The following is a 13,035-nucleotide window of genomic DNA, read 5'->3' on the forward strand; positions in this document are numbered from 1 at the left end:
CACCCTCCTAGTAGATCTTTATGTTGCTCTAAGATGTCAATGACCAATGACCCTCACCTTGATAGTAAAGTCTGCAGTGAGAGGCCCAGACATTCTTAAGATCTCCTTGTCAGGAAACTTCTGGAAGTCAATGCTAGAATTTTCTACGATGAAGGAGCCAGTGGTGCTTAGGCTGTTTTCACTCTTCACACCTTGGAGAGTCTTGGTTTCCAAATCTGACAAATAGAAAAAAAATTTCAGGAAACTAAAGCACTGCAATTTGAAGTGAGAGCAGAAAAAACCCCAACATGAATTAGTAATACTGCAACTTTTTTCCCCATAGTTACGCACATTTGCACACTTCTCTTTTTTCTCTTCCATCTGCTTTTTGTCTTTGTTCAACCTTTAGATTTAGCTCACATTCCCCTCCTCACCCATAGGTCATGTTTTTACTCTCTTCCAGACATACTAATCCATTCCTGGTTAGGCATACTTGCTGTTGTTTAACTCACTGTCAGTAAGTCACGCTCCTATGTGGAGCGTGACTCAGACCTTGGCCCATGAGCACTGTTAAGTTGCCATACCCTCTTTCAGTTCAAAGGTGGGTCACCAACCACATGTTGTTGTGGTAGACAATTAACTGAAAGCAGGATATCCAGGAAAGAAAGATCAGTATGACAGCAATCCCATTTCCTCTCCAGAAGCAGTCTGACCCATCCCAGCGGAGTAGAAGGGGAAGGTGGGTGCTGAACCATCCTGAGCTCTCCATCTGGCTCTCTCTGTATTCACAGTTCCCCAAAAGTGGGCATTAATTCAGATACTGTTTTGTAGTAGCTACTTCTGATTATCATATTAAAAATAACAGTAATTTCTTAAATAGAAACCAACAGTCAGAAAGTAGGTCTGTTTCATCATCCAGCAAGCCTCCCTACCAACTCCAGATTATGCTTTACAGCACATTCACCAGTTATTCTGGTAGTTATTTAGAAGTGACAGGGAATTTCATCATGAAAGATTGCAAAGCTGCAAACCTTTCACATTTATTTATGAATATATGCACAAAACCTCCAATACAGCGAGGCAGCTAAGGCATCCTATTCATCTATGATGGAGATATGTTTTCAAAGACAACAAAAAGAAAACATGTTTTTATTTGCATATATTAAGTTGCTAATTAGGGAACAAAGAAGATAATTGCAGTAACTAGACTGATTTTCATGATGGATTAAGGGAATTAATTAATGAAGGAAGTTGTGGAGGCAGAACACTAAGAATTTGCACTGTATTAATGAATTCCTTGGTTTTCAGTGAGACCAGTCTCTTCCTTTGTGATGCACTTGGCCATCTATTTGTTTTTGGACAAGGCTGCATGCATCAGGAATAAAGATGGTTTTAAGACTTGTGTATATATAATCAGCCTCCTGTTGACTTCTCCCACAACCAAAGTTCACAGGGCAAAATACTCCCTCCCCCTGAAACTGACTGTAGTTCATACATATATAAAATCCTTTGATGGGTGAACAGAAAGATTCATGGAGACATCTGAAACAAGAAAGAGATATATTTGGACTTATTCATGTTTACACAGTGCAGTTAATCTAAATCTCAACCAGTGACTCTGGCAGACCTTGCTGATTCAAATCTTTTTGTCATGAAATATGATACAGCCTGAGTGAAGGCAGCTTTAGATCCACCTCTCCAGCTAAAATCTCATTTCTCTCTGAGCTTTCTTATTGCTCAATTTCACTGAAACAATAACAAAAGTACAAAATTTTTCTACCTTGGAAGAGAACATCTATATTGGAAAAAAAGACAGGAGAGAAAGAGTGGATGTCACGCACTGGGAAAGTAGTATCAGCCATACTGGAGCAGTTCAGGAATACCCAAAGGGCATTCTTTAAAACTGAGGTACAGGCAGCATTTGAACTTTTAATGAAAACATAATATATTTTTTTTGGTTTATAACCTATATTTTTGCTGGTCTTTATCCACGGTTTTAAATTTGAAGAACCCACTGCTTTCTCAACACAACTAGGGAGCTACAGTACAGGACTGGTAAGCCACCCCTTATTTTGATACCCTGTATAAAATCTTTGGGTGAAAGAAAATATGAGGACAGTGAAATGATTTGGTGTTTCCCATCTTTGCTGACATACGTTTGTACCTACACTGACAAACAGAAGACATAACTTGTCTGTGCTGCAGAAAAATTCCTAAAGACTTCCTTTGGAAAAGGAGAAGAGTAGCCTGACTTACCTTACAATAATTTGTGCTACTGAGAGGTCCTGCAGTACAGCTTGGGGTTTTTTTCTGACCATAAATTGTATTTACTAACACTCTAATATTCATTTGCTGCTGATGAGAAAGGAAGCAGCTTGTGAGCAGCTACTGCACTGGAAGATGAGAGTGAGGGATGCCAGGAGCTTCTGTTCATGAAATAAACAGATTTGCCTTCAGCTGTAGCAGAGTATTCTCAAATCCTGAGATTCCTCCCAGAGAAGAGGGATATACATCTGCTGGGATACACCAATGAAGCAGGAAAGTGTTATAGCCACCAAGTGATGGGCGAGCAGAACTCAGTGGTCCTAACAGTAAGAGCTGGAGCAATATCACTTCTAAGGAACATGGTTTCACTTGTGTATGCAGTTTCAGATCTTTAGAGTGTGATTTTTTGTGTGTGCATGCACACACATACGGTGCGAGTGCATTTGTGTATCTAAGGGAGAGAGAAAGATTATCGTAACAGAAATGTGTTAAAGTCATGAGCAGCTTGAGCTGAGCTGAGCTGTAGGGAAGCTTATACTTTACTGTCCTCAATATTGATTCACTCAGTGGTATATATTTTATTAATTTTAAACAAAAGCACTTGACACCAAGTGAGCCAGCCAAAGGATAAGCAAACAGAAATGACTGAAAAATTATGGAGGGGCAAAGAATTCTGCACTGTTGGCCAAGGTCTGCTTTGAAAAGAGTGTGTGCCACTGAAGTAACTGGCTCTGAGGAAAACTTCGGAGAGTAGGACTCATCTGTGTGTTGATATCAGTGATCTGACAGAGAGAAACCAGACACCACAGTATAAACAGAGCACTGCAGGTTACCAAGGCTCTCTTAAACAAGTGTACAACAACTTCTACTTACATAAATGATCAGGTCCTTTCAGCACGAGGCGAACTTGTCTGCTTCCATAGGGAATAGCAACCACTGTATCATCCACTGTGGGAAGGCAAAAATGCATGGAGTAAATAGGCAAAGGAACTCCCACCTGTTTTCTAATAAGCAGTCAAATGCATGTTTACAAGGCAGTCAAAAAAACCCCTTAGGACCAATTAAAAAAACTCTAAGGATTATGATTAAAAATCTGAAAAAATAACTTGTTAAATGGGGTAAAAACCTTCTGCTTAGAAGAATCCAAACCTGTTGATTTTATTTATCCCCAACTCCTTCACAACTATTTATGGTTTTCTTGAATAACTAATAACTATTTCATCACAATTCCACTTAAAACTCTCAAGTATTTTGAATTGGTGTTTGTGGCAAAGTAGAGAAGCATAATCCTATTCTGCTGTTTAACCAGAATAGCTTTCTCATTTTTCACTTGACTTTTTCCCACTTAAACCCCATAGCTTCTCCATGATCCTGCCCATGCTATGTGACGGTCTCCTGCTGCCCTCAGGTATGTCACCCCTTTCACACCTTTTATTTTAATGACCACAAGTGCTATAATTCTGCTTCCCTTTCTACACTGCTACCAGAAAGCCTCTGGAAAAACAGAAGCCCATTAGATTTTCATGTAAACAGGTATCAAAACAGGATCTTGCACCTATGAAGCCCTTGGGAGCTCTGCCAACTGGATCTAAACCGAGGTGTGAACTAACATGTAGGTAACATGCAGCTGTGAAAGTTAGCTAGGTCAGCATTTCTAAAGAGGCAGCAACCTCAGTAATTTTCTGAAGGGAGCTGGAAAGGCATGGAAAGATGCTATAAAATGCTACACCTGGGTCATGAAGTGGCATGCCCAGAGAATGCTGACCTGGACTAACCAGCACACTTCATTCACCTTTCCCTTTCTGCCTCCTTCCCATATAACTGGAAGGTGGGAAAGAAAAAGTATGCATGCCTAACAGGATTTTTTGGGGGAGTGAAAAGGTGGTAGATGTGAGAGGAACAAAGTCTCTTTCACTAACTCATCAGAACTGCTCACATCTATGTCATGAAATGCCTTCTAGCAGGAGCTACAGCTCTGCTCTCAAAGCACTGTTTTGCTTTGTCAGGTAAGGCTAACCCAGACAATGAAAGCATTTTATCTTTCATTCAAATATGAGTTGGGGCCTTATGTTTCTGACCAGACCAAACTGGGAACACTGTTGGAACTCAGCTAAATCAGGATTCTCACTTACTAGCAGAATAGTTATTAATGTTGTCATTTTATATCAAAAGGTGAAGAGTTGACAGAGAGAGGAAACACTTCCAGAAACAGGAATTTTAAGCAGTACATTCATTCATCCAAACCTATAACATCTCAAAACTGTGAACTAGAACCCCCTTAAATTTTAAATTCTGTAATGTGTCATAAAAATTATTGACACTCTTATATTTCAGAGCTTTATGGGATGAAATACTCATACTTTTGTGGCCTCTAAATATCCCAGAAGTGAGGCGGAAATGTAAGCAGTCTCTCTGAGTGCCAAAAAAGTTGTGTGGACATAAAGACTGCTCAGATTTGCAAGTGCTTCTGAAGCGTGTCCCATTTTCAAGTTCTGATTTGGTATGTTTTGTCAAATTATCCAGAAATTTCCTAAGTCTTTTGTAACACTGGGGTTAAACTCAATACATGTTTTGCTCATACACATCTCTGATATCACAGTGATTAGTAAAGCTAGGAATCTTTCACATCTATACAGAATTCAAATTTTCTATTTGGAAAGACAAATATGCAATTTCTAAAAAGTTCATTAAATACTGATATTCTAATACTGCTTTATTGGCACCATTCTGGCATCCAGATTCAAGATACCCAGTAGGATAAACACATTTTATCCATTTTGGGGAACAAAATATGTGAGTATGACATATCATTTTGCTGTATATATATAACATTTTTTGGAATGAGTTTGGAAAAGCAGTAACTTCAATTTTCAAAAAACAATATTAGTGACCTTTTTACAAGTCTTACGTAAAGACAGTCCGATGGCATTATTTTATCTGTCTCTCAGTTACAAGCTCTGTGCTGCAGAGTTAACAACTCACTGACACGTCACAGAAAAACTGGACAGTTTAAAGACCATGTGAGCTTTTATTCTCAGCATGCATCTTCTGCCCCAGGGTATTGCTAGGACTATATTTCACCTGATCTTGAAGTTGCTCTCCATTTGAAATCCTAGCATGCTTTATGAGAAATGCAAAGCTCAGTGGGATTTTTGCTTATCACAGTGCTTCCTGCTTTCACAAAGCAGAAGCAGTGGGGACTGAAGGATAATTTCCTGAGGTTAACAGTGATAAGGAGGAGACACTTCCTGCGAAGAAATGTAAAAGTAAGCAGGCTAACATTTAGTCACAGCTCTCTCCAACAATAAGCAGAGAGACAGATTGTTGAGCAGCTGTGTGGAACTCTCTGAGGAAAAGATACAAAATGCTTTAACAGGTGGTTGGTTTTCTCCAGAGACCATGCACAGGGAAGCAAGGGAGAGTCCCAGATAACTGAGAGGACAGTGGCTCAGGGCTGTTAAGAAAGTGCAAGGATTTAGGCAAAAGTTAAATGTCATGTACATCCATCAGATTCACATGAGATACCATTTGCTTCTAGTTCTGGATTTTTAACTTGGATTTTTTCCAAATGGTCTGTCAGTTCTCATGATGAAAAATGGAGTTCTTTCTGTCTCCCAGTTACTAGTGATATTCCGTGGAAATCTGGAACCATATCTATTTTTCACAGCCATGGCAAGAGTAATTAGGTGAATATCTAGACAGCATTATAATTTCTACAAATCTCTTAAAACGAATCTACTTCACTAGTAGATGTCAATCCTTCTTTAGAGAAACACCATCTTTGCACTAGGTGATCAGCAAAATGCACTCGCAACTTATGGGACCAACTCTCTAGCTTCTTGGTGAACCCAAAGAAGCCTGCTTAAATGCAGCTTATCTTCATAGGAATGACATACACTCTTCCCTAAAGAAGATACTAAATAAAAAGAAAAGGATGGATTTTCTGCAGACTTCAGAAGAACAACCCAAGCCACCTAAGAAAAAAGAATATTTCAGGAATGAATGAAGGTTTTTGTAGCTTTTTTACTATTAGTCTTACAAAACCATAGACACAGGTGTTTTCTTTTTCATAAAAATGTAGGTGAGAATTCAACATCACACTACCTCCTGCCCTACTATGTTTCTGTTTCTGAGGCCACTGGGACATGTATATTACCCCTATAAATAGTGAAGAAGCTATTTCTGTAGAAAATGCTAAGTGTTTAAAAGCTCTATGAATTTCTTTCTCTTATGCCTTTGCATTATATAAACAGCATGGAGAAGGGAACTAGATGTGAGCACCAAGAGAAAATTAATTTAGTATGATGAGCTCAAGACTGTGTTTTGAGTGGTTTTGAGATATAAGCACCTTCAGAAACTATTGGGACAGCACTGGATTAAAGGCCAACTGTCGAATTCCCCTAGAACAGTCCTCAAGATTGAATAGAGTTCCTTGTTAGAGAAATAAAAATCCCAAGCGAGGCCAAAGAACATGTCTGCTGATATCTAGTCACTGATACACATTTCCCCTCTGATTTTTCTAATGTTGCATGGCAGACTGGCTCACATTGGCTTTTCATCCCTTATTCAGACCACAGATAAAGTAGACATAATTCTGGAAAACCAGGATTATTTTATAAAGATGACTTGAAATTTAGCTATCAACTAGTGAACCCAGACATTTAAATGACTGGATAAATAAAAGGAATCAGGCCCTGATCCCAGATATGCTTGTGTATTTATGTTTATAGTGACAAATAAGCAAGATGCTGACAGAGACAAAGTGCCAACAGTGTTGGGGAAGATAAATGCAGAAAATGAACACGATAGGTTTTTAAAAGCTTTTCAACATTTAGAATGTCAAATTTTCACAACATTTACATAAATCATTTGGAAGCAAACCTTAAAAAGAATTCATACTAATTCACATATGTGAAGGGGATCGATAACTGTGTCTTTACAATTTTAAAAAAACACAGTTTAAAAAAAGACTTACTTTTCACAGATTCAAAATTCATAGTGTTGCATAAAAACATGCATGTTTACATCAGGGAAGGGAAAAATGCCACATGGTTTATACAGAGTGCACACAAAATCCACTATTTTCTCAGCTCTGCATACCAATTATATACAGGGAAATGTGTCTGAAAAATCCATTCTCTAACATTTTTTTCACATTTTTCTCAGTCTAAGATTGTGCTCCGTGCTATCTGCTCTCTTACCTATATAACGTTCTTTGCATTTAATAGGAAACCATTGGGAGTAGGTACTGTATTTTACTAATATTTTAGCACTGTGCACAATACATTAGTGCCTCTATCCTCAGTAGAGAAGAGATGAACACCTTTTTACCACAAAGCAACACAAAAACAATGAATTGCTTCTACAGGAAAAGACACTTGTCAAAAAAGTTCACAAACACTATTATGTCTCAAATAGCCTGAAGATTTCCAAATCTCCTCCTGCATGTTGCAGAAAACTTAACAATGAAGTGAAATTCTATTAAAAAAAAAAATAAAAAGAAAGTATACCCTAGGGTGTATCACTGCGTCCTGCAGCCACAGGGAGGAGGAGGGAAGATCCAGCAGGCAGGAATTGTGCAGCAAGATTGATCAACTTAAATATTTTACAACCTCTTTTATAGACTTTTTTCTTCATAGTCTAATTGAACAAAGGATCAGCCACCCCTTGGGGTGATTGGCTAAAATCCTGAAACATCCATTGTCAAAATATTTTTCTACTGTACTATAAGCAAGACTTTTCAAGGCTGCAGGTGTTTGATTGTTTACATACCCTGCTACCTCTTCTGTGAGAGAGAAAAGTCTCTCACGGGCTTAGAAAATAGCAAGAAAATCCTCGGTAGCAGCATTTTTGTATCCACAAAATTCCATTCCTAAATCTTTGTGAATTATTTCCTTTGTCCTCTAACGTACAATTCTGCATCAGCAATGGAACTCTTATGAGGATTATTCTTTTCTTTCCTTCATACAAAATAGTTGCCCTTCCCTTCTCCTTCCTCTTCCCCTTCCCTTTTTCTTTCTCCTATTCTCCCTCTCAGTCAGAAAACATGGAGCCACAGCTGCACTGTGCTATCAGCTGCTCTCTGTGCTGTGCTCCATACCAACACAATTACTCTTTGGCAGAGAGAAGCTTTTGTAAAAAGGAGCTCTCCCTGTTATAGAATCTGCACATATACACACACTGTCTTCAGCAGATATTACACTGCTATTTGAATCTTTAAAGTTGTGTGCAATTCAGCACAGGGAACGTTGCTCCAGAATGGTAGAGCTGGTCTGATTAAACTCTAAGGCTGGGGGCAGGTATGCAAGCTGGCTCATGTGATTCCTTAGGTGTGTCTACATAGGCATGAAAATACACCTATCTTTTAATCCTTCCTTCAAACTGACCAGATACACCCTGTCTCTCATCCCAAAAGTTTTATAGCTCCATCTGTGGTGCTGTAAACAGGTTGAAAAACCTGTCTGGGGTACAGGATAAACTAACCCTCTCACTGGGGCACACTAATGCTACTTTACCACTCTGGGTTGAAGCTGGCTCAGCATGCAGGAAAGGCTGTGCTTTTTTGTAGGCATCTCTCATGGCTGTGTAGGCACTTCCTGACAACTTGGGTTCCTCAGTCCGCCGCAGAATTGAGTGACCATACTGTGCATGCAGGCACACATGATGCTAACACAGGCCTTGGAGAGAGCACTTTGCCAGGCTGGCACCATCAGCCCCTCAGGGTTCCCCTCTGCTGTAGAGCAGCATAAACCATTCTATTCAGAGCAGTGTGGACTAAGTCCTATGCCTAGCCAGCTAATACAGCCAGAGAGGTGTTGGAAGCACCACCTCTACTTACTCTCCTGCTCTTTACAAGCAACTAGCTAGCTGAGATGGGGAATATGCTGATGACACCTTTCCACAAGCCTCTGTCCACCCCCACAACCTGACCAACAGTCTGAGCAAGGCTGCTTTAACCCAAGAGGCTTTAACCTGTGGGGACAACTAGATGGACCATGATTATTGAGGTACCTGAGAAAGAGGGGGGTGAAATCTATCTTGCAAGAAATGAGTACTTCACTTAAAGGGAAAGGTGGCACTTTACCAGAAGGAACAGCTTACATTTACTTGCTGAGAGCTGGGACTTATACTGGCCTCGAACCAGCCGGCAGGTGGACCCATCTCCATTGCAGACTCCACAGTTATCTTCCTTGACAGCACTTCCCAGCTGGTGGTCACAGCCAACAATCTGGCAAGAAAGAAAGATGTGCAGTTCAACGTGAGCACTTACCAACTGACTGCTCAATCCATCTCTGCAACTAATTACTCTAGATTTCTCTCTTAGCATCTCTAGAGGGCCATAAAGTACCTTAGCAATGAAAGAGGCTGAGCAAATCTGGCTGGGAGTGTGCACTGAAGCCAGGCGAGAGACAGTGAACAGGTTAGTACTCAATGGCTTTTGCAGTCCAGAGGAAGAAAAGAAGAGGTTGTTATTTTAGCACATTGTGAACATTTCTTGGTCAGAGTCCTATCAGAAATTTCACCTCTTAGAGTTTCACAAAGAAAAATGCCTGAAACAGATAAGAAGACAGATACGAAGCAGACAGATAGATAAAAGTAAAGAGCAGCATGGATCAACAGTAACATGGCTCAGTGAAATTTTACCTGCTATGCAGCTGGGGAAGCCATGGGGTTTTAATTATGTTTGACAATAATCCCATTCCACACTGTCAATGCCTGTGTTCAGACATTGTAAAATTTCTGATAAAGAAGGATGGAATGATTGCAACAGAAGAATTGAGAGTCATTGCATGAATGCAATTACCTGCTCTGAAACTGGCTTTATTCCTATATGCAAATTGCTTGGTTCAAAATTTTAAGAGTTGAATACATAAACTAGGTCTCTCAGTTTGCAAAACCCCTATAATTCCCAGGAGAATCAAATAGAAATTTATAGTTAAGTACATTTTAAGTTAATTAATGGACTATAGATTTGTTCATCACAGTGTCAATGTCAGCCTTTTGTTTGAACTTTAAGTTCTGCATCCAAGTTACGAATTTTGCATATAAATAATTGAAGTCGAAGAAACTAAGGAACTCCTTACAGTGTTATAATTACCTTTGTAAGTAGTAGAAAATAAAAGGCCTTCCAGCATTCTGGCAAGCAGAGTAAGCGACGAACAAATATTTGTCTATAACTTCTAATGAGTTTGTGCTAAGGCTCTTAGCCAAACAGAGAGGATATATATAAACACAGGGAATTTTAAATAAAGTATTTGTTTTAGCTTTAAATTTCCCTGCATTTCTGAGTTTCACTTAAATCAGAGAACTAGGTCCTAGAAAATGATGAGAGCAAGTAGGGCACTTATCATCAAGACTCATAAAAGCAGTACGTGTAACTTGCCCACTTAAACATTCAGACTAGTATTTCTCATTCATGCAAATCTCAGTGTGCAGAATTACACATCTCTGCTAGGGTGAGATATACTCCTGGATTTGACACTTTCTCTTCATTTGCCTATGAAAATGCAGGCTTCAATAACCAGTAGTTACTTCTAGCAATTCGATTCCCATTTTTAACACCATTGTTTTACTAGCTGCACAATAGTTGTTTCTTTGATTATTTGTCATATTGACAATATAATTTATTTAATTTAAATCTTTATAGATTCAGGCTTGAAGAAAGCTATCATCAAATGTCTTTGATTTTACCTTCTGCTTCCAGGTCACATTACATTATGATGCCTCCAAGAGAATTAATGAGGCCTAAAAAAAGTAACAGTTGTACAGAAATGATACATTTTCTTGAAAACCTAGTCATAGCAAGACTGCAAGAGACATTTTAACACATTAGAAACACCACAACAAATAATAGTTAGAAAGCTGAAGCAAAGATAAAAGTATCTTGATTGTGACTACTCCATACAAAACTTCCAAGTACAGATACACAAATTGTATCCACGGTACTATGTAAGATTTACATCTTTTTTTTCTGAATAAGAATATCCCTACAGGAGATGAACCACCTTCAACATACGCAGACTCGTATGCTTTAACTTCCATGAATGTCACTGTGTAGACAAGATGGTAAAAAGAACCACTTGAATGATCTGAAAACTGTATGACAATGGCTACAAATCAGATTTTCCTTCTAGTGCATTAGAGATCACTAGCACCCACAGTGAGAAGCATCCTGCTGGGGAACTCAGATAACAAAAGAAAGATTAGAATTCCCTTTCATATCTGCTCATATTTTATAATCAATAATTCAGGTTAGAGTGGTACACAAATCTTTATGCCTTTGCCTATTTTGAAGCAAATATGTGAACTGCTTGGATATGAAATAGGCTTGATCTTAAATCCAGGTATGAGGTAACCAATTTCAAAAAACAGCATTTACTACTTTAAAGCATTTTTAACTTTATGAATCATCAGCTCACATATTGCCATGGGCTATAGCCTGGTTAAAATTAATTTATAAACTGAGCAATTTGGAGCTAGGTCACAACTTGTGGAGGAAACCACCAGGAAAATCTCAGATGTGAAAGGAAGTTATCTTTTTATATGTGGCTTGTTTATTTTTCTGAGTTGGACAGCCATTACCAGTGTACATCATAAAAATATTTCTTCTGCTGAAATGCTGTGTATCAAATGGAAGTATGAGCAAAGTGGAAGTATGGAGACCTTTGTGAATATTAAGACTTCTGTGGTATGTGCAAAATGTATATTAACCTTACTGTATTTGGCAGTGTCTCAGATAATTTTATGCAATTAAAAGTTTTGATGAAATTAAATGAATTTCCTATTTCTCCCCAAGGTCTCTGAAAAGATTTTTTCTTTACTCTGTTAGATTATCTGTTCTAATAGATACGCAGAGCTCTGGGAATATGTATGAAATTTTCATTAAAAAAAACTATGAGTGACTAATGCCTGAAATAAAAAACATTCCCAAGCTCACTTTTTTTTCTTTTCTTTTCTTTTTTCAATACATAGGGAAATTCTTCCATCTTTTGAAGGCAATTACATGCACTAGAAAGGTTGCTAGTGTTTGCAATGGAGTCACTGGTGTTTTAAAATGAAAAGCACTACTCCAGATCTCTTATATTAGTTTTTAGTAGCTCTGACATGAAAACATTTTACAGGCTGGACTGTTATGAAAGCAAAAGATCAGACAAGGAAATATTAAAGTGCTCCTGAAAAAAGACACAGTTCATGAGAACAATATCTTTTGTCTCTGAGCAGAAGAAACAGGAGTTTGGCTGAGTTGAGAACATGTCGTTTCCATAACATTATCTTCACTGTCCATCAAGGCCGCAGAGAACTCATTGAAAAAGATTATGGAATGGGTGGAAAATATGTCACCACTACCCTAGAAATCTGCACAGGGTTAACAAGGAACAGGAAGGCAGAATTGTTTCTTTCAGCATTCACACGTAGCATGATCAAAACACAGAGGGAAGGTTTTAAAATGGCTGTTATCAGAGATGTCGAAGATCCAAGACACTAGGAGAGGCCAGCTATCAAGAAAAGTTGACTCACTTGGTCTGCAGAACTAGAAAAGTCTGCCAATTCCCTGACCTATGGGCATACTTATCTGATGAGAGGTGGCTGAGGACCTCATCATGAAAATAGGCACCACGGAAGGCACTACTTCATCAGCATGGTAAGCAAAGGAAACAATAAGGATATTCTATCTCCAATATACAGCTCACAGTAATGGTTTGGGGGACACAGTCTGAAACAAAACATTGACATTTTTAATTCAGTGGCCTAGGGAATATTTCACTCTCTGAAAAGCTTTGAAATGTCAAC

The 13,035-nt window shown here is 38.6% G+C and overlaps 1 protein-coding gene across 3 annotated transcripts in view; it reads right to left on the reverse strand.

The window, feature by feature from the left end:
- Window positions 1-13,035, reverse strand: part of ADAMTSL1 (ADAMTS like 1) — a 414,253-nt gene that overhangs the window by 119,988 nt on the left and 281,230 nt on the right. For all 3 annotated transcript variants that reach the window (XM_048292487.1, XM_048292486.1, XM_048292488.1), the window contains 3 exons: window positions 9,346-9,472; window positions 3,118-3,192; window positions 58-215 (listed from right to left, as the gene is read on the reverse strand). In XM_048292487.1, the coding sequence (XP_048148444.1) occupies window positions 58-215; window positions 3,118-3,192; window positions 9,346-9,472 (360 nt within the window). The remainder of the gene's footprint in view (window positions 1-57; window positions 216-3,117; window positions 3,193-9,345; window positions 9,473-13,035) is intronic.

Source organism: Corvus hawaiiensis, chromosome Z (assembly GCF_020740725.1).
Source record: "Corvus hawaiiensis isolate bCorHaw1 chromosome Z, bCorHaw1.pri.cur, whole genome shotgun sequence".
Classification (NCBI taxonomy): Eukaryota; Metazoa; Chordata; class Aves; order Passeriformes; family Corvidae; genus Corvus; species Corvus hawaiiensis.